We start from the raw sequence: 22635 nt of genomic DNA on the forward strand, positions 1-22635 counted from the left end.
ATGTGGTAGTTGCTGGTTGGGTGGTGGGAGAAGTGGTGTGGGAAATATGAAGAGAATCTTATAATGCACTCAAGTTAACACCGTCATAAAGAAGCGAGAACGATGAATTTCATAAACGAATTGCGGAATTTTAAGTACCTACTTAAGAAGTGTAAGGAACATGAGCAGAGCATGCAAAGGCTTGTACAAAGTAAATTATGATGAAGAGAGAGAGAGAGAGAGAGGGAAAGTGTTCTATCAATTCCACAAGTGCAGTCAAAGCAATATGAAATAGAAAATATGAGATTTGTTTGAGAAATGGATCCAAATGCATATATCGAAAAGACATGTTAAATCAGAAGGGGATAGTTAAAAGAAAGTAAGTGGGATATATGGCTCAACACATTCCCAGTTCGCCTATAGAAGACCTCCTTCATGTCTTGGTTAGATGAATACTGCTGGACTCTTATGTCCTTAGTTCTACAATCCTTTTGTCTACAATACTTGGAGGCCTTAAAAAGATCTTCTGTAGATCCATTTAGTTTTTGTAAAAAAATATTTCTGAAAATATTAATTTTTCTTTGGACCCTAAGAAATATATTTTTAAAAAAATTCCACCTCTATGCAATTATTTAAAAAATATTTTCTAAATAAACCATGTCTCATCGGCTCTTAGAAAAATATTTGTTTTTAATTTTGTATGTCTCTTCTTGCAACTAAAAAAATATTTGTTTGAAAAATTCTCCTTTAGTTTTTGAAAAATAATCATTTGGAAAAAATCCACGTCTTTTAAGATCTTGAAAATTATTTAGAAAAATCCACCCATATTTGATTCTATCTAAGAGATTTCCTCATCTTGTTAGGGCTACGAGTAATATGGCTTTTCCGCATTTTAAATTCATACATTTTGTAGCATATATTTTGGCGCTTCCTATTTTTTTTAAATAACAAGTTACAAAGCAGTAAGCGCCTAACTTTGAATACCCTCCACCATTTGAATTTGGGAATTTTCAAAAAATAAAATCCCTAAAAAATTCTGTTAGAATTTTAAAAATACCGAATATAGCCTTTATATTGGGGTCTATACGACGTGGACTGACAAAGGCATTGTTTGTCAAAAGCCATTACCATATTCAAATTCGAAACTTGATATAAACAGTGAATAACATAGTTAAAATCATGAAAATATCATATATAGGGAGGTACCGTTATATCGGAGTTGGGCGAAGACCTGGATCGGTATAGACAATTTTCTGCCACAGGCTGTAACATCCTTTTCGAAAAATCGTCAAAATTCCGAATATAGGGAGGTACTGATATATGAGGCCTATACAAAGACCTGGACCTGCATAGGCAATTTTCTGGTCATAGACTGTAGTTCCCATTACGAACTCTTAATACGTAATTTGAAACAATTCCAGTAAATAATGACGCTAAAATCATCAAAATACCGCATATTGGGAGGTACCGTTATGGGGGAGCTATACGAAGACGTGGACCTGTACAGACAATTTTCTGTCATAGGCTGTAGTATCTATTACGAACTTCAAATACCAAATTTAAAACAATTCTGGTGAATAATGTCGCTAAAATGATCAAAATACCGAATATCGGAAGGTACCGTTATTTGGGGGCTATATGGAAACGTGGATCTGAACACACAATTTTCTGCCAGAGGCTGTAGTATCCATTACGAACTTCAAATACCAAATTTGAAACAATTCCGGCGAATAGTGTCGCTAAAATCATCAAAATACCGAATATCGGGAGGTACCGTTATATGGGGGCTATATGAAAGCGTGGACCTACATGGCCCATATTCAATATCAAAAGTCCTGCAGACATAACATACATTTGAGCAAAATTTTGTCAATCTATTTCAATTCGTTCGGAAGCTAGAGCGATTTCCACAGACGGACGGACATCGATATATCTGGCACCTGACGCATATTTTCCACATTTTCCAAAAATTTGCACATATCTCATATGAAGTATAGGAAGTGGTCGACATAGTCCAAATCTGGCACGTTTTAATATTTAAGTCAGATACGAATTGCTCAATATTGGCCAACTTCTTCGGAACCTCCCCCAACAACCTCAACAATTTGAATTATCATAACTCAAGACTGGGGGTATACATCTGTCGGCAAAAACGACTGATACTATTTTACTTGTTTTTATGAAAACAACAATAATGGGATTAATCGTAACTATTTTGAACAACTAAATTCACGTTTTTTAAGATCTTGAAAATTATTTAGAAAACCCACCCAGTTGATGCTAGAAAAATTAAGAGATTTTGTCATCTTGTCAGAGCTATGTACTATAATCTCTATAAAAAATATACCACACTGTACTATATACCTATACTATATAATAAACGCATACCAAACCTATATAATAAGTATATTTATTCTAACCTTACCTAACGCCATATTCGAAAGCATTTCTCTTTGCAAACAAAAATTTGTGTGTGACTCCTAAAAGTATGCTATAAAAACACTAAATTTAAAGCTGAAAAAGTCACATGAAAGAGGACTCTAGGATCAATGTATAAACTTGTCTCATGCAAGTTGAATTTCTTTGAATATTAATATTTTTCTTAGCATCCTCAAAGTATGCAACACAAAAAAGATTCCCAATGTTTTCTCTCGTTTGACAATAAAATCACTTGCAATAAATCTTCTTGTAGTTATATTTGTGGGAAATACTCACCTGCTCTCACATCATTTCTCTTTATTTTCAACCAACGTGTTTTTTTTTTTTTTTTTTTTTTTTTTTTTTTTTTGGAATTCTCAATTCTTCTCTGCCTTGCCCTCTTTGTTCACAACTGTATATTCGAAATGAACTTAAGTGCCACACATTTATACTGAGTTCGTTATTTGCTTTCGTACAACTATACAATTCTTTTCCATTTCCTCGATGCAGGTGCATCGCTTAATGTGTCTGCATGTGTGTGTGTGCACGTGGAAGTGTGTATGTGTCTCTTTGTGTGACTCCTGACAATGATTTCCATGAAATTGTGTTTCTGTTACAAACTGTCAGTGTATTAATTGACATTTGTTCCAGTTTTCTTCATTTTTTCTGGGTATATTTGTCAATATAAAATGTCTGTGGGCTGGGAACTATGGCAACCACCGTTGACAAAGTCAAAGGACTTGTTGTGGGGGCAAAGGATCTTAATAAGTAAACAACAATTATTTCGTTGGAATTTAAATGAGATTCATTCGGGAAAGTATTTTCTTTTTCAAAAGTTAATGGAATATTTTGGAGAGAATTACTTCTCTCCAAGAGTCTTATAATCGTAGGATTTTAAAGAAACTTTTGAAGGTATTTCAAATAAAATTCACTTCTGAAATGATTTTAGGTGAACTACTTTAAAAAGATTATAATGAACTATAAACACATTACCTTATTCTAATTGTTTGTTCATTATTTCCCAGCATACTTTTTGGGATATCCATTTGTTAATAACTCTTTGATACATAAAAAATTGTTATTAAAATTATTACAGGGAGAATAAAACAGATTATGATAGTAGAACTGGAAAAATACACCCTGAAAGTTTACATCGCTAAGTAACTTGAATAGAAGGGACAAGTTCGCCCCTCTTCCACACTTTTGGAAACTTTCTGATTAACATTCTTCGAAATCTGTGCATTTTAGTTATAGTGTCTTTGGCAATATTGCAGATAAAAATACGAAAAATATATAATACGAAGACCTATAGTAGAATTTTATGAAAAATTATTTTGTTAAATATTTTGATTCTGTCCCGTTTGAAGGGAGTTTTTAACCATATTTTATTTTTTCATATTTCAATTCATAACAGGTCCTAAAGGTGGAAGCTATAAATTTCAGAAAAAAGTATTAGATATATTTTTAAAGGCAATTTTGAAATATGACATCAAAAATAGATACAACATTCAACATTGGAATTTTGGCTATTTGCATAAATTCCCAAAAAATATGCAATATTAAATTGGTTTAATATTAGCTAACATTACCGCATTCAAAAAATTCCTAATCGAAAAATTATTAGGACGTGGATTTTTTAAAAATTATTATTTTAAGTATCAAAAATACATGAATTTTTTAAAAATATTTTTTTTTTATTTCAAAGAGACCTAGATTTTTAAACAATAATTTTTTCAAATATCAAATATACGTGGATTTTTTAAAAATATTTTTTTTCAAACATTAATTAGACGTCAATTTTTGAAAAATATTTTTTCAATCAGCAATTAGACGTGGATTTTTTAAAAATAATTTTTTCATATATAATTTGGATGTGGATTTTTTAAAAATAATTTTTTTTCAAATATAAATTAGATGCGGATTTTTTAAAAATAATTTTTTAAACATCAATTACTCGTGGATTTCTGTGGATCTTTTAAAAATTTTTACTCAAATATCAAAAAGACTTTGATTTTTTAAAAATACATTTTTGTTCAAATATCAAAAAGACGTTGATTTTTTAAAAATAAATTTGTGTTCAAATATCAAAAAGACGTGGATTTTTTAAAAATAAATTTTTGTTGAAATATCAAAAAGACGTGGATTTTTTAAAAATAAATTTGTGTTCAAATATCAAAAAGACGTGGATTTTTTAAAAATAAATTTTTGTTCAAATATCAAAAAGACGTGGATTTTTTAAAAATAAATTTTTGTTCAAATATCAAAAAAACGTGGATTTTTTAAAAATAAATTATTGTTCAAATATCAAAAAGACGTGGATTTTTTAAAAATATTTTTTTTCAATCAACAATTAGACTTGGATTTTTTACAAATATTTTTTTCAATCAACAATTAGATGTGGATTTTTTAAAAATATTTTTTCAAATAACAAAAAGACTTGGATTTTTTAAAAAAATTTTTCAAATATCCAAAAGACGTGGATTTGTTCTAAAATAATGCTTTTCAAATATCCAAAAGGCATGGATTTTCTAAAAATAAATGTTTGTTCAAATATCAAAAAGATGTGGATTTTTTAAAAATAATTTTTTTGTTCAAATATCAAAAAGACATGGATTTTTTAAAAATAATTGTTTGTTCAAATATCAAAAGGACGTGGAATCTTTTAAAAACAATTATTTCAATATGAAAAAGACGTGATTGTTTTAAAAATTATTTTTTTTCAAATATTGAAGAGAGTTGAATTTTTTAAATATATTTTTAAGAATGAAAAAAAGGTTGATTTTTAATAAAAATAATTGTTTTAACAATAAAAAAAATGTGTATTTAAAAAAATTATAAAAAGGAGAAGGCCTGTATTTTTAAAAATATTATTTTGTAGAGCCAAAAAGATGTGGATATTCTAATAATATTTTTTTTTTTTTTCTAGAACAGAAATGACTTGGATTTATTAAAAAAAATGAGAACCAAAAAATTCCTAATCAAAGAAAGCCTAAAAAATATATCATTGTTACTTTTTTATTTAAATGCTAAAGTACTTCCGACTGAGGGTGCAAATATAACGGTCAGCTTTATGAAGAAATTATTGATTTTTTGTCGTACCACATGTATCTAGTATAATTTTATGATCCACATTTTCAATTACTCTAGTCTAAGGACATCGTTGCAAAATTCTTATTAAATGTCCCCCCTTTCTCCACCCCCTAAAATTATTCAATATTGAAATTTCTTGCATAAATCCCCTGAAAGCATGCAATATCTAAGTGAGTTTCATATTAGTTAACATTACAGTATACTTTGAAAAGCATAATCAAGAATTTCATTAGCGTTATTAAGGATTAAATGTTATGACTTATGTAATCCCTACATACACACATTCAGACAGTAATATGCCGAATATTTTGAAAGCATTTTCTGTGGTAGTGTTCGTTTTGGAATTACCACAAAGTCTTAAATTAAACATATGAATATTATGAAGAATTAGTGTTATGCAATGCAAGTATATAAAATATGCCCCTAAAAGTATGCAGGGTATTTCAGAGGAAAATCTGTGCCACAAAACATGTAATAACTTAGAAGTCAAAGAATATATGTGTGAGAATGTTCTTAGCATTATTTTAATGGCAGCATAACACAAATCTTTTAAATTGTATCTCCTTGAAGTATGCAAAATATTTTGGATTGATAAGGACCACAAAGTATGCAACATTATTGCATGATTTAATTATTTTTAAAACACAACATTGTTAGGATAGGTTTGATGTAACTACCTCACTCGAAGACAAAATATTTATTTTTAAGAACTCCAACGACGTGGATTTATTAGAAAAATATTTTTTGAAGAATTCGAAAGACGTGGATTTATTAGAAAATATATTTTTAAGAATTCAAAAGACGTGCATTTATTTAAAATATTTTTTTTAAGAATTCAAAAGACGTGGATTTATTAAAAAATATTTTTTTAAGAATTCAAGAGACGTGGATTTATTAAAAATATTTTTCTTAAGAATTCAAAAGACGTGGATTTTTTAAAAATAATTTTTTTTAAGAATTCAAAAGACGTGGATTTATTAAAAATATTTTTTTAAGAATTCAAAAGACGTGGATTTATTAAAAATATTTTTTTAAGAATTCAAAAGACGTGGATTTATTAAAAATATTTTTTTTAAGATTTCCAAAAGCTTGGGTTTACTAAAAATATTTTTTTAGGATTCAAAAGACGTGGATTTATTAAAAATATTTTTTTTAGGATTCAAAAGACGTGGATTTATTAAAAATATTTTTTTAAGAATTCAAAAGTCGCGGATTTATTAAAGATATTTTTTTAAGAATTCAAAAGACGTGGATTTATTAAAAATATTTTTTTCAAGAATTCAAAAAAAGTGGATTTTTAAAAAAATATTTTTTTCAAGAATTCAAAAGACGTGGATTTTTAAAAAAATATTTTTTTCAAGAATTCAAAAGACGTGGATTTTTAAAAAAATATTTTTTTCAAGAATTCAAAAGACGTGGATTTTTAAAAAAATATTTTTTCAGGAATTCAGTAGACGTGGAGGACCAGAATCCTCTTATCCCACACAAATTGTGGGCGTTTATTTAAATCTCAATGGAAGTCCTTTAGAGAATTTCTTTAACAGTTATTTGCATATTTTTAGGCGCTAATGAAATTTAATTATTTCTTTCTTTTTTTTTTTGCCATAGCCAATCACCAAATTATTTCCGTTAGTTCAATACCTGTGAGGGTGTTTTTAGAGTTCGTGTGTTCGAGCCTTTAAACAATTGACCAAAATACAAAATTATAATTTTTGTTTGCAATCGTCCAGCAAATCTCAATTTCTGCCCTCAATTTTTGCTGGTTATCAGACTGTGATGAAAATTCGCGATGCAAAAATGATATATTTATAAATGTTAATTAAAATACCCGCAAATAAAAGTTTGGGTTTGCATTTTGTAAAAACAACAACAAAAATCGCCCACGAGTATGGTTTGTTGGTGAATTTAACCTTTTTAATTAAAAGCCTAAAAGTATGCCCTGGCAAAAGAAATTTTTATGGTCAATGAAAATGGTAATTGCGGAGAAAAATATTGTTTTATGGGATATTCAAAGGTTGTTAGGGGTGTTGGTGGGGGAAATGTTTTATGTGTCTGTGTGGGTTACAATGTATTTGGCTAAATTATTTATTAATTAAATGTTAAATTAAATTAAATTAAATTAAAATTAAATAAATAAATAAATAAATTAAATAATTAAATAAATAAATAAATTTGATTGGTAATAATTGAATACGTTCGTATATTAATTAGTATTGGAGTGAAATATTTAATTAAAATTTTGTTTGAATAAAATATTTTATTAGCCATAATTGGCCCATGAAAAGCTTATTCCAAGTGTCAGCAAAGGTTTTTTCTTTCCAAATAATAAGAACATAATGGTCGCCTAAAAGTATGCTTCATTTTAAACTTTTTTTCAACTTCAACTTTTATCCCATTATTGAATTTAATTATTCCATATTTGTTCCAAAAACATTAAAAACGGAATATTGAAATAATCCCCATCCAATTCTCACACGTCCAGCAGTCCTGAACCCACAGCAAAATTCCTTTCTCCACACCACCATAACCTCACAAATACAACGAACGATTAGCGGGTGTATGAATATTTAACATTCTAATGCAGAGATAATTTATGCACCAAACCTGGCGATTGGGTTCAGAGAGTGCAAATTGGCCTAAAAATAATTCATTTCAATTTAGTCGGGTGGACCATTTCTAATGGACTTGCAGCAAATGCGCCTAAACATATGCACACGAATACTACTAATCCCAAATTCCCATAAGCCGGAACAGCGGAAAAAAATAACATTGTTCAATGCCTTGTTTCAGGTGTTAGCTTAAATAGTGGAATGCATGTATGATATTTACTTTTTGGAATGGTTGCCTACATTTAGGCGCACTGGGAGTTCTCAAACTGACATTGGCGAAAATTTGTGCAAAACGTTTTCGAACCATGAAAAATTAATTTAATGGAAAACTAAACAATATGAGCAATTAAAAAGGACTGGCAGCATACAGTGGTTCAGAATTCAAGTTGTGAAAATACACTAATAAACATTGGACACTAAAAACCGTTAAAAAAATGTTTTTCCAGGAATTTGACAGCCTTGGATATTTAAAAAAATATATTTTTTCAATAATTCCATAGACGTGGATACTTTAAAAAATATTTTTTCATTGACGGAGATTAAAAAAAAAATCAGGAATTCATAGACGTGGATATGTTTATTAAATATCTTTTTCAATTATTCAATAGACGTAATTTTTTTTAAAAAAATATTTTCCAAGAATTCAAAAGACGTGGATTTATTAAAAAATATTTTTTTAAGTATTCAATCTACGTGGATTTACTAAAAAATATTTTTTTAAGAATTCAAACTACGTGGATTTTCTAAAAAGTATTTTTTAAGAATTCAAAAGGCGTGGTTTTATAAAATTAATTTTTTAAGAATTCAAAAGACGTAAATTTATTGAAAATATTTTTTTTAATGAAATCAGTAGACTTGAAGTTTTCAAAAAAATATCGTTTAAAGAATTCAATAGACGTGGATGTTTTAAAATTTATTTTTTTAAAGAATATAATAAACGTGGATTTTTTAATAATACCTCTAATGGATTTTCTTAAAAAATAGTTTTTTGTAATTCAATAGACGTGAATTTTATAACAAATATTTTATCAAGTATTCCATAGACTTGGATTTTTTTTAAAAATATACTTTTCCAAAAAATCAATAGCCGTGGATTTTTTAAGAAATATATTTTTCTAGGAATCCAATAGATGTGCATCTTTAAAGAATATTTTTTCAGGAATTCAATAGACGTGGATTTTTTAAAATTATTTTTTAAGGAATTCGATAGACGTGGATTTTTAAAAAAATATATTTTTTAAGGAATTCAGTAGACGTGGATTTTTTTAAAATATTTTTTAAGGAATTCGATAGACGTGGATTTTTAAAAAAATATATTTTTTAAGGAATTCAGTAGACGTGGATTTTTTTAAAATATTTTTTAAGGAATTTAATAGACGTGGATTTTTTTCAAGGATTCAATAGAAGCGTGTTTTTAATATTCTTTAAGCAATTTAATAGACATTGATTTTTTAAATATAATTTTTTAAGGAATTCAACAGACGTGGATTTTTTAAGAAACTATTTTTTTATAGAATTCAACAGACGTGGATTTTTTTTTTTTAAATATTTTTTAAGGAATTCAATAGACGTGGATTTTTTAAAAGTTATTTTTTAAGGAATTCAATAGACGTGGATTTTTTAATAAATATTTTTTAAGGAATTTAATAGACGTGGATTTTTTAAAAAATATTTTTTAAGGAATTTAAAGACTTAAATTTAAAAAAAAAAATATTTTTTATAAATTGAACACTGTTGGCTTCTTAAAAAACTATTTTTTATGAATTTAAAGACTTAAATTAAAAAAAAAAATATTTTTTTATAAATTGAACAGTGTTGGCTTCTTAAAAAACTATTTTTTATAAATCTAAAAGACGTAAAATTTAAAAAAAAAATTATATCTAAAAGACCTGAATTTTTTAAAAATATATTTTTTATGAATCTTAGGTTCGTGAATTTTTTTAAAAAATATATTTTATGAATCTAAAAGACGTGGATTTTTTAAAAAATATTATTTTTATGAATTTAAATGACTTGGATTTTTTAAAAAATATTTTTTATAAATCTAAATGACGTGGAATTTTTAAAAAAATATATATTTTATGAATCTAAGAGACGTGGATTTGTACAAAATAGTTTTTATGAATTTAAAATACGCGGGTTTTTAAAAAATATTTTTTATGAATCTAAAATACGCGGATTTTTAAAAAATATTTTTTTATGAATCTAGGAGACTTCGATGTTTTAAAAAATAATTTTAAGGAATTCAGCGACGTGGATTAAAAAATATTTTTAATAATTTTTTAAAAAATTAACGTGGATTAAAAAAAATATTTTTTCTTAACTTAGAACAGTGTTGGCATGTTTGTTTGGGATACCGTAGTATTTTGTTGTTGCAAAAATCGTCAGGCTTAATCCCATTGTTTTTATAAAACAACAATTGTATTATTATTATTTGTATTTTTTCATTTTTTTTTTTTTTTTAATTGACGTGGATTTAAAAAAATATTTTTTCAAATGTTTTAAAACAATATGTTTTAAAGAGCTCAATTGACGTGGATTAAAAAAAATATTTTTTTATAATTTTTTAAAAAATTGACGTGTATTTAAAAAAATATTTTTTTAATTTAAAAAAAAAAAAAACATGTTTTATGGAGCTCAATTGACGTGGATTAAAAAAATATATTTTCATAATTTTTTTTTTAAATTGACGTGAATAAAAAAAAATATTTTGTAAAATTCCATAATCGTGGACTAGAATTTTTTTTTTTTCATAATTTCTTAAATTGTTTTCTTTTATTTATTTATATTTTTTAATTTTTCGTCTAATGTTCTTTAAAAATATTACTATGATATTACGACACATAAATGCCAGCCCTGTTATATCTATTTAAAATACAGATCAGTCAGTATTTTAAAGAAGTCCATCCATATCTCTCTATTGTGCGACCTTAAAGGCCTTCCAAGTCTGATTATTGAGTATGCCTCTACTTGTTTTGAATCAACTCAAAAAACGTATAAGGAAATGGAATTCTACAAATGGCAATTCATAATATTTTCATTTCCCCATCGAAGGACATTAAAATTATGACCGTGTTAATGGCCTCAGATGATGGTGGATATGTAAGGATAAGGATTTAAGTTGTGTGGAATTAAAGCATATAAATAAAAAAGTAATACTTTTTTCCTTTTCAAGCTGTTGCGAAAAACGGATATTTTTGTAATTTTATTTACAGAATACAATGTAATGTATATATGTATTGGTGTGTATGTGTGTAAACAATGCAAAGGATGTGAAGGATATTTACACATTCCCTTTAGAGTTAGTGTGTGTGAAACACTTAAACATAATTTAAGTTATTGGTGTCACCACGTTGCTGAAATCACAGTGGCTTGGGGATGTGTTGAAGAGCTAACAAAATATCGATGGTCGCACTATTCGATATTTAAAAAAATCGAAACTTTTAAATATTTTTTATTATTAAATGTTCACATTTAAAAAGTAAAAAATAATTATATATATTTTAGAATTTAATATATAAAAAAAACAATTATATCAAATACCACAGAAGTATCAGCGCCCTAGAAAAAACCGAATTCCCTACCCAATACCAAAATCCTAAAATAATTTCCTTATTGCATAGCCAGGGTATTTGCAGTCATTTGCAATGCGTGCATTGTAAATATTTTAAGAGTTTTATTTTTTCGATTCATTTTTCAGTGGCATCAGAGCTCACGAGGCAACAGCCGCTTATTGACATAAGTAAACAGAATATAAATAAATATCAATTAAAACCGATTAAATAGCTGACGCAAGAACGATGTCATGACTTCTACTCTAATGGCAGAATGTGCACAGGCAATCTTCCTCCTTCTCTCCCACACATGCAAACGCAATATAAAATTTAAGATTGAAGTTGTCAGATATGATACCTCAAAAAATAGTTTTTTAAAAAATCCACGTCTTTATGATGGCTCAGAAAAATATATATATATTTTTTTTAAATCCACGCCTTTTGATGGCTCAAAAAAAATATTTTTTTAAAAATCCACGTTTTTTGATACCTCAAAAAAATATTTTTTTTAAAAATCCACGTTTTTTTTTTGATACCTCAAAAAATAGTTTTTTGAAAAATCCACGTCTTTATGATGGCTCAGAAAAATACTCTTTTTTTAAAATCCACGCCTTTTGATGGCTCAGAAAAATACTTTTTTTTAAAAAATTCAAGTCTTTTGGTGGCTCAAAAAAAAAATATTTTTTTTTTTAAATCCACGTCTTTTGATACCTCAAAAAATAGTTTTTTTTTTTTAAATCCACGTTTTTATGATGGCTCAGAAAAATAATTTTTTTAAATTCACGCCTTTTGATGGCTCAAAAAAAATATTTTTTTTTAAAAAATCCGAGTCAGTTTATACTTTGAAAAAATATTTTTTAAAAAAATCCAAGTCTGCTAAAATGTGGAAAAAATATTTTCAAAAAATCCACGTCTGCTAAAATTTGAAAAAATATTTTAAAAAAATCCATGTCTGTTAAAATGTGGAAAAAATATATTTAAAAAATCCAAGTCTGTTGATAATTCGAAAAAAAAAATTTAAAAATATCCACGTCAGCGGAAACGTAGGAAAAATATTTTTAAAAAATCCGCGTCTGTTACTACTTTGAAAAATTATTTTTAAAAAATTTGCGTCTGTTGCTACTTTGAAAAATTATTTTTTAAAAAATTTGCGTCTGTTGCTACTTTAAAAAATTATTTTTTAAAAAATCCACGTCTATTAAATTATGGAAAAAAATTTTTATAAAAAATCCGCGTCTGTTGCTACTTTGAAAAATTATTTTTTAAAAAATCCACGACTGTTGGTTCTTCTAAAAACGATTTTTTTTAAAAATCCACGACTGTTGGTTCTTCGAAAAAATATTTTTTAAAAAATCCACGTCTGCTGAAATGTGGAAAAATATTTTTAAAAAAAATCAACGTCTGCTGAAATGTGGAAATTTTTTTTTTAAATCCATGTCTGCTGAAATGTGGAAAAAAATTTTTTTTTTTTTTTTTAATCCATGTCTGCTGAAATGTGGAAAAAATATTTTTTTAATAATATCAACGTCTGCTGAATGGTGGAAAAAATATTTTTAAAAAATCCACGATGCTGAAATGTGGAAAAAATATTTTTAAAAAAAAATCCTGAAATGTGGAAAAAATATTTTTAAAAAAAACCCTGAAATGTGGAAAAAATATCTTTTAAAAACAAATCCCTGAAATGTGGAAAAAATATTTAAAAAAAAAATCCTGAAATGTGGAAAAAATATTTTTTTAAAAAACCCTGAAATGTGGAAAAAATATTTTTTAACAAATCCACGTCTGTTAAATTATGGATTCAGATTTGCAACGATATATGGTAGAAAAAAGGGTGAAGAGGGTCTCCTTTAAGAGTTTCAACGAGAGAAAAAGGAATGCCAGGAAGTAATCTCCTATACCGAAGGGGCAGGTGGCAAGTGAGGAAAAAAATGTGCCACAGAACAAGGAGTTTTCGAAATATTTTTATGAAACTTGCAATAATTTGCAGGGTTAGACGTTTTTATATATTTATTTACCTTCCAAATATCTTTACCACAGGTCAGTAGATAATTTATAGGGATTCAGCCAAAGCGTCGTCGCAATAGTACAGTAATTACCGGTTTGACATCGCTATGTAGTGTAGCTTCACCTCAAATGCGGTGAAATGTAGATGGCGCTAAATACCCGGTAGCATATATACAAACCACCAAACTGACTTTTATGAGATTAATGAAATTTGCAACAAAAAAAAAAATGAATTTTCAATATCTTTATCATAGGTCAGTAGGAAATATATGGGGATTCAGCCAAAGCGCCGTTACAGTAGTTCATAAATTATAGCTATGACAGAAGTTTGTAGTGCAGCCTCGTCTCAAATGTTCGGTAGCGTAGATGCAAACCCATTGTGGTTATAAGTAATGGTGGAAACTTAAGGTAGATTGAAGATGGAAAGGGGTGTTATTCAATGAAATGTAGATGTCGCCGAGTGTCTAGTAGCATAGACACAAAATTCAAGAGAATAAGCCGATTTTTCGTAGATCGACTGCAAATCGAATTTCGATTTTTGCTTTTCAAGGCGTAGGTCGGAGTCTTCGACTTAAAATACCGATTCTGAACTCGTCTGCGTCTGCAATGCTCATCTCCAAAGCTTTCGTCGAAACTTAAAATTGGCAAATTGTTGAATATCTCTTTTTCTTCTTTTGGAGAAGAAATCTTTCTAGTCTTCTATAAAAAAGAGCACCTAGCCCGCTGTGTGGGTCAAATGCTTGATCTCCATTTAGAGAAGTCACCCATTTCATCCACAACAATAATTTTATTTATCTCTCCCTCTCCTTGCCATTCGCTTCCTCAATTATATAATTAATTTCATTGGATTATCGCTGGCATTGACAATTCCAGAAAAATAAATAACCAAAAGATTGTAAATGGAATTTCAATGTTGTTATTCATTTCACCATAACTACAGATTGGCGAAACGGTAATCATGACAAATTTTCACGAAAATGCTTAAATTTGTGCGAAGGAGAAATGTAAATTTTCACAAATTGATTTATCTACGAAAAACCAACAACAAACGGCCTTAATGAAGACTTAACGAAAATTGCTGGAAATTGAATATTTTTTTGAGCCTTGAGATATGCAATATTTAATGGTGTTATTTTTTGTAGTTTTTTTGCCTTTGTTTTTTTAAATGAATGCGTATGTATGTATTTGTGTGTGTGGGTGTATAAGTTTGCTTATTCATTGAATAAAGCTGCAATTAACCCTGCAGCGAGCAGCTTTAGTAAAATTGTAGTGTTTTACTGGTGACATTGTCGCTAGTACTAGTGAAAAAGTATACCACAACCAATGTAATTTCCTATGGACATTTAACATAGGCTTGTCATAGGAGAAGTACCAGTAGACCTTGACTATATTGACTAAGTAGTTCTTTTGGGACTATATGGTGACATTTGAACCAAATAGTCACTAGAAAAAGATTATATCTTTTGAGATTATGTGATGACGTGTATACCAAATAATCACTACATTATATTGGGTTTCCTGAGCTATATGTAGACATTTGAACCAAATAATCACTAGAAAAAGATTAGATCTTTTAAGTTTATATGGTGACGTTTGAACCAAATAATCACTGCATTTTATTGGGTATCCTGAGCTATATGTAGACATTTGAACCAAATAAACACTAGAAGACCATTAGTCCTTTCGAGATCATATGGAGGCATTCGAACCAAATAGTCATTTGAGATTTTTAGGAAAATGCTTGTAATAGAATAAGTATTTAACAACGTTACATTTTTAACGCAGTTATTAAGTAACAAAAACAAAAGTAAAGCACAGTTCAATCTACACACAATATATTTAATTAATCTAAAACAGTCTGCGAATTTTAGGCAAGGTAATAAATTAAGAAATGGATTACATATATAGCTCACTTTTTTCAAGGCTGGCCAAACCTTGTCTTATTTTTAATAAAACTGAATAGAGTTAGAACTAGGATTTTAAAATTATATAGTATAACATAAAAACATTCAGTTAAATTTGTGGTTCTTCATCATTTTCATCTTGTTCCTTTTCTTCGGTGCGCCTGCTTCGTTTGTTGATCTTAAAATACTTTTTCTTTTGGCGTTGGAACGCTGCTCGTAAAGTCTTGTCAGGTAATTTATTAAATGTTGATATAACTTCTGTTTTATAAACTATATTTTAGCATTACTTATTTGAAACAAAAACAAACACGTTTTACCTATTATGGCGGCAAGTACATTACCAAAATCTCGTAGACCTTTTTTCCCGAAAGTTCCGTCAACATTAAAATCCATAATAATATTTCTTCCAAATACTTTATGCAAATTACGTTCAGCGTTACCTGCAATGAGATTTTTCATTTGTCGAGTCTGCAATTGTAAAAATTGTTTTAGTTATGAATTTGTTATTCCCAAAACGCAGATACGTACATATAGATCTGCTTGTGTTGCGAGAATTCGATCAAATTCTCGAAGTTTTTCTTCCGATTCAATTGGAAAAATTGTCATAATATTGTCCACAAATGCGTTCTGAGAAATAACACGATCCAGTAAAACTTTATGCTCCGCCAAAATATCAATAATCGTGTCTAGTTTTCTGGCATTTTCTTGGCAGGAAGAACATTTTGCATTAGCTATCAAAAATATGAACTCAATTTTGTTATACTGTTAAAAATTTAGTGATAATCTTTGGAGATTACCTTGTGGAGCAAAATATTTCATTTTTCCTTTGGAAGGGTTGGCATTTTCGTTCGACATGTTTATGTGCGGGAGTTGTGTACTTAGGAGGTAAAAATTTGTGCTTGATATTTCTCTGGAAAGCAGGAATGTAAAATGGGCACGATTACAAAATCAGAATCAATTGGCAAGCATACAAATTTGAACTGAATGTCTTTAATACAAAATGTCTCTTTTTCCCCTAGAGTCAGATTCGTTTTGAAAATACCAATCTCACAAGAATTCACCGGTTCTTCGTAGAAACTTTCTAATGCCAAAATTCGACTGCCTTCAATATATATTTCGCCCTTTTTCTTTATATTATCAATTTTTATTGGAATGCATGAATTCACCGCGCAAATATTATCTGGTTCTTTGCAGGATATGTAGCAATCATTTACAAAAGCTCCAACGATAACACCTTTTTCATATTTTAACCCATCCTGAATAGTGTTGACAATCATGCAATTTTTTTCCTTTTGAATAATTTGTTGAAAGATATGTGATGGTTTTCGAACATGTTTTTTCAGTGTTTGCAGTTTATTTTCAAATGCATATGCAGAAAACGAAATAAGGGGACCATACTTTTCTGCGCAAGAAGCCAAATGAAGCAGATTATGAACGTTAAAAGAAATGCTGTTCGAACCAAATACAGTTGAGAAGTTCTCGACAAATAATTGAAGCAAATTATTAGCTTGAACAATATTTTGATCCATATGTCGTGCATTGTTAAGAAGTCGATAAGCACAATGTAAAGTTAAAAATTCATAATAAATATCTTCGTGTACATTATTATAAAGAGCAATAATTCCTGTATAAGCAAGGAACTGGTGAAATTCAGTCGCTTTCCAATGACAAAGATCATCTAAAGGCCTGGGTTTTCTTGGGAATTCCCTTGGAATGTATTTTTTAAATTTCACCAATTCAGAAGATATTTTTGAAATATTTTGTTTTGAGGTTTTCTTTTCAGTTTTATTATGCATTATTCTGGTTAGCATTTTTTTGGTGACTCCGAGGTCAATGAGATGCATGCTATCTAAAGGAGTCTGATTTATCATACCAAATCCAATTTCTTCGAGAGGAGTTTTTTCTTCTTTGAACATTTGGGAATGGTGGCATGGATACTTTCGCACAGCAAAGTCCTCATCGGAGATTAGGGAACCACTCTCGCTACTATAAGTCAAGACATTGTTTACCTTCTTCGCAATTTGAGTACACTTGGTGCAGCCATGTGTTGATGTATGTCCAGGAACTCCACAAACGAAAGCTTTTGCTGGTGCGTCACATATTAAGCAACGAAACTTCAATTTTAAATGTTTTTGTTGTATGATAAACTGACCTTTTAGTAGAATCACTTCATCAATGAAGTCTTTCAAATACACATTCACACTACCCGGCTTGGTGTTTCCCAAGTATAATCCAACAACAAACGGTTTTGTTTTCTCCTGAATATTAACGATTCTGCAAAGGATTGGCCACAATTGCACACGAGAGCTTTTGAACAGTGGAATTCCATCGATATTTATATCTAGTTCGACTTCCTCATACTTTTCCAAAATGTGACCAACTTTTCGTAGTTGTGTTTCTATGCCAATATGACAATAAATTCCAGGGGCAACATTTCTCGTTAACATATTTTTTGCTCTGCCCACCAAAGTCTCTCTAGTGAGCGGAACATCTAGACCTTCTTCCTTTAATATTGATAAAAGACTTTCCAAACATTTCTTTGAAGGATTCGTTTCCATGCACCACTTTTTAAGTTTGTCCCGCAACATTAATTTCGGAACTGCAAAATCTTCCATTCCATTTTCCACGAAATCATTTATAAAATCTCCACCGTTTGACACAAATTCACTTTCACTATTTTCTTGTTCACATTGCAAACTTCTGTTTTTATACAATATTTTTTGTTTTTTAATTAATCTTTTATAATTTCTTTTACTCATTTTGTTTATATATTTAATAAATAATCACCTTTTTAACAATAAAACACACAAAACAAATTAATTGCCGATAAAAACGCGTTGTTTCGATGCGATCTACAAAAAAATTACATAAAAATGTGTATATATTCAATATGTTTTAATGACAATAAAAGAAAAGCCAACTGTCGACATTGTCAGTAGAAATACACTACAATCAGTGTCCCAAACCAAACTCTACTCGTAAATTGTTGAAATTTGAACTAGTACAATTGTCTGTAGAAATAAAGTGGTAATATAAGATACATGGTTCTTTGCTCGCAGCAGGGAAGGTATTAATTTAATGTAAAATATGGCTCATTATACACATGGACATGATCAGGATAAAATTGAAAACAAAAAACGAACACATAAACAAATACCGAAAATTAAAAATAAAAAAATATAATGGCATGGAAAATATTTTTTTATCTTCCATTTTTTAATGAATGCTTATTTAATTAATCGACGTGACATGAAAATAACAGACTTAACGAATATTTTTACAATTGTAATTAATTAATGGAATGAGATGAAAAAATAACCAGAACCAACTACAAATATGTTATTAAGGCTTCAATGGATATGATGGCCTGATTGGTAACAGGTAACCACGAAAAATATATTTCCAAGAAAATGTCGAGGATGATGCCCCATAAATGATATGTCCACGAAGATACCAGGAGATACAGGGTGAGATGAAAGAACTGCAACCAATTTTAGACTGCTGTCATTTCTAAGCCACTCATCCGACAGCTGTTAAAATTATTTCAGTGACAGCTCATTATATTGTCTGCAAGCCTACAAAAGCGTTTTTGTGAGAATTTTCCGGAAAAACAATTATTCGTGATGGAATTCAAGCGTGATAGTATGATTTCGTTATATTTGGCCGGAAAACCAAAAATGGCTATCGCTCCAGCATTTAAATGTGAATAAATATTTTGTGTCTCGTATCATCACTCGTTACCGTGATAGCGTATCCCTATGTCAAGCAAGTGGACGGAAGAAAATAGCAACATCAGCAGAAATGGTTCGAAAAGTAAAGAAGCGACTTGATCGAAACTCGCGTCGCAGTGGCCGAGAAATGGCTCGTGAGCTGAACATATCACAATATTCAATTCGGCAAATATTGAAAAATGAGCTCGGGCTAAAGCCATTGAAAAGTGCAAGAACTTACACCGCAACAGAAAGAAAATAGGCTCGAAAGAGCTAAAGAGTTGCTTCGCTTGGCCGAAAGTGGTGAACTGCCGAAGTTGGTTTTCTCCTCCGATGAGAAAGCATTTGCTGCCCAGCAATTTGTAAATAAACAAAATGATCGTGTTTACCTGCCAAAGAGGTCACCTGAAAATGTTCACCTTCGGTTGGCCACCAGAGCTTAAGAGCCGGCCATGATGATGGTGTGAGCAGCCATAACAGCCGATGGTCGCTCTACGCTCGTATTAATCGACCGTGGCATCAGAATAAATGTCGTTTATTATCGCGAAAATATTGTGGAGGGTGTTTTAAAGCCTTGGGCCCGCAAACATTTTGGCCTTGGACATTCCAACAGAACTCAGCATCATCGATCGCACTCAGCACGCGCCACCCAAGAATGGTTACAAAATGAGGTTCCTCGCTTCATTTCCAGCGCACAATGGCCACCAAAATCTCCGGATACCAATCCGCTGGACTATTGTGTCTGAAATATTTTGGAAAGCAAGGTTGGCACTAAAAAATAGCAAAATGTCGATCACCTCAAGCCAGCGCTTCGCCCGGAATGGGCCAAAATGCCGCAGAGCAACATTCGGGCAGCGTGTGACGGTTCCATTGGCCGTTCTTAAATTTAATGCTATTTCTGCCATTTTTTTCATTCATTCAATAACATTTAAAAAAAATGTAAAAATTATGACTTTTGACTTTGTTGCAGTTTTTTTTATCTCACTCTGTATAATTCTAATATTATGTGTATACAAGCCTTAAGATCATCATATGCCCATCTTTGGGTCATATATTTGCCAATTTATTTTCTCTCTTTAAATACTTTGTCGTTCTCTCATTCTCTTCTACAATTTTTATTACCTTTGCTTCATAGAGTCCTGGTGACCATTTTGCCTTCCATTGATTTATTTTCCTTCTGTTTTGTTCACAAATGACATTTTGGTTTTTGTGGTTTACATTGAGGTACTTATGAAACCTCTGGTACTTTACCTTACAGACCATGTTCTACATTCTTCATCTCGTCGATTATCGACTAGAATTGCTAAAATAATCAATTTACCTTCCTGATGTGTCCCAAGCACCCTTGGTGGTCAGTTGATTGATGAAAGCTATCTTAAGTACCATAGACACACACATATAAGTATTTGCTTACACTTACTATTGAACTACACAACTACAGTTTTAGGTTTAACAGAGAATTTCCTAATTAATGTTAATGGTTTTCTCTGAGAAAGAGATAGGACAATGGAGAGGGTATGCAAAGAGACAAACATGTTCTATTGGCTTACAATCAAATGGAGTATCTAGTGTGTACTAAAATACGTACGAATTATGGAGAGAAGGAGCAGGTGGTTTATATAAAAAATACATTTTCTGAAACAACATAATTTTATTTAAGTTTTCTTTATTATATATTATTATTATTATTATTATTATTATTATAATTATTATTATTATTATTATTATTATTATTATTATTATTATTATTATTATTATTATTATTATTATTATTATTATTATTAGTATTTTTATTATTGTTATTGAAGAATTCAAAATATATTTTATTTTTAGGATATAAAAAATTATTTCTTCATTTTTTCAAAGAACATAGAATATTTTAAAAATGCTTTTATTTTGGATGTTAAGCATAAAATTTCACAAAAGATTTTAAGAAGCGTTGATTTTTTAATTTTTATAAAAATATTAAAGAACAATTAAAATAGAACATTACTTATGACGTGCATTTTTTAGATTTTTTTTTTTTTTTTTTTTTTTTTTTTTTTTCAAAGACTTTATGTGGATTCAAAATAAATAAAAATAAAGCAATTTAAATAAAGTGAATGTCTTTACATATTAAAAATAAATAATCTAACTAAAATATTTCAAATAAAGTAGATTTAAAAAAAAAATGATTTATCACGGATATTGAGCAACGTGGGTTTCCTTTAAATTTTTACACCAGATTTTAATAGGCGTTAAATTTTTAAATTTTGCAAAAGATTTTAAGAAACGTTGACGTTTTTAAAATTATTTTTTAGGGTGAATTATTTAAAAGAAAAATTAAAAACGTGTATTTTCCAAAAAAAAAAAAAAAAAAAAAAATATTTTCAAAGAAATTTAAAGAATTTAAATAACGTGGATTTCTGTAAATATTTTTCAAGATTTTTACCAACTTTTATTTCCAAATGGGTCATTTTGGAAGGATTGCAGTGTATGCTATATTAAAGTATAAGTTATACGGGCTCCTAAAATTGACATTTTTTGACTGTTTGGGTGTTTTATAAAAAAATGGTGTCCAAAAAATCGATATTTCTTGTATAACTGCCTAATCGTTTTAAATAATATAATCACTGCTGGATAGGTATTTTCATTAGCTTTTAAAAATGGTCAAATTATGATATTGTCTTTATCGTAGTAGATCCGTATGTAACCCGGATCTTGGACACGGACTATTAGATCAAATAAACTGTTATCGGGAAAGAAAAAAAAATTCGGAGTCAGGATACAAATACTTAACTCTGGAAAAAAAAATCAAAATCGAGAACTTTTACTAAGCTGGATTTTAAACCACCACGGATGTACAATCCATCTGTAATCAACGAATTTCCTCTGGAAAGATTTAAACTGGCCGATGGACCAGACTTCTTTCTTAGTGTTTGTTTTCTCTTTCTTAGTTGTTTTTAATACTGCGATTTAAACAAAAAAAAAAAAAAAAAAAAACAACTAAAACTTCTTAACAAGTATACACAATCGAACACTACATTTCTCTAATGAACGAGCAATGGCTCTTCTCCCAATTATAAGTAACACTTGCTAAATGCGCAAATATTCTCTAACATATAAAGGACACTGCCATACTTCAATTATCAATAGCACGGATGATCCACGGGCAATATTTCACTCCAGCTGCTTATTCGTTTCTGACAAAATGTGCAAATCATCAAATTCTACACTAGGTGATATGATCAGCAATGCTATTTCAAGAGTAATATTTGTTTTTTACTTATCCTTCACTTGTTAATGTATATTTCTCCAATCAAAAGAACATTTTTTGTTTATTAATAAAAAAAAAGTTTTTTAGTGAAGTTCCAATGAACTTTTCACT

At 29.1% G+C, this 22635-nt stretch overlaps 2 protein-coding genes across 4 annotated transcripts in view; one reads left to right on the forward strand and one right to left on the reverse strand.

The window, feature by feature from the left end:
* Positions 1-22635, forward strand: part of LOC131802328 (ataxin-8-like) — a 137757-nt gene that overhangs the window by 12937 nt on the left and 102185 nt on the right. The gene's annotated exons all lie outside the window — the stretch shown is intronic.
* LOC131802326 (uncharacterized) lies at positions 14897-18617 on the reverse strand. 3 transcript variants are annotated; one of them, XM_059122430.1, is made up of 5 exons: positions 18346-18617; positions 16356-16468; positions 16087-16289; positions 15876-16026; positions 14897-15816 (listed from the first exon to the last, which is right to left on the reverse strand). In XM_059122430.1, exons 2-5 carry the CDS (start codon positions 16411-16413, stop codon positions 15668-15670), a joined length of 561 nt encoding a protein of 186 aa, XP_058978413.1. In that variant the 5' UTR covers positions 16414-16468; positions 18346-18617; the 3' UTR covers positions 14897-15667. The 3 variants fall into 3 exon arrangements, 2 of the variants coding, with proteins under 2 accessions (XP_058978413.1, XP_058978412.1); XM_059122429.1 differs by having other exon boundaries at positions 16356-18617; XR_009342148.1 differs by having other exon boundaries at positions 14897-16289; positions 16356-18617.

The sequence above is a fragment of the Musca domestica genome, unplaced genomic scaffold (assembly GCF_030504385.1).
Source record: "Musca domestica strain aabys unplaced genomic scaffold, Musca_domestica.polishedcontigs.V.1.1 20, whole genome shotgun sequence".
NCBI lineage: Eukaryota > Metazoa > Arthropoda > Insecta > Diptera > Muscidae > Musca > Musca domestica.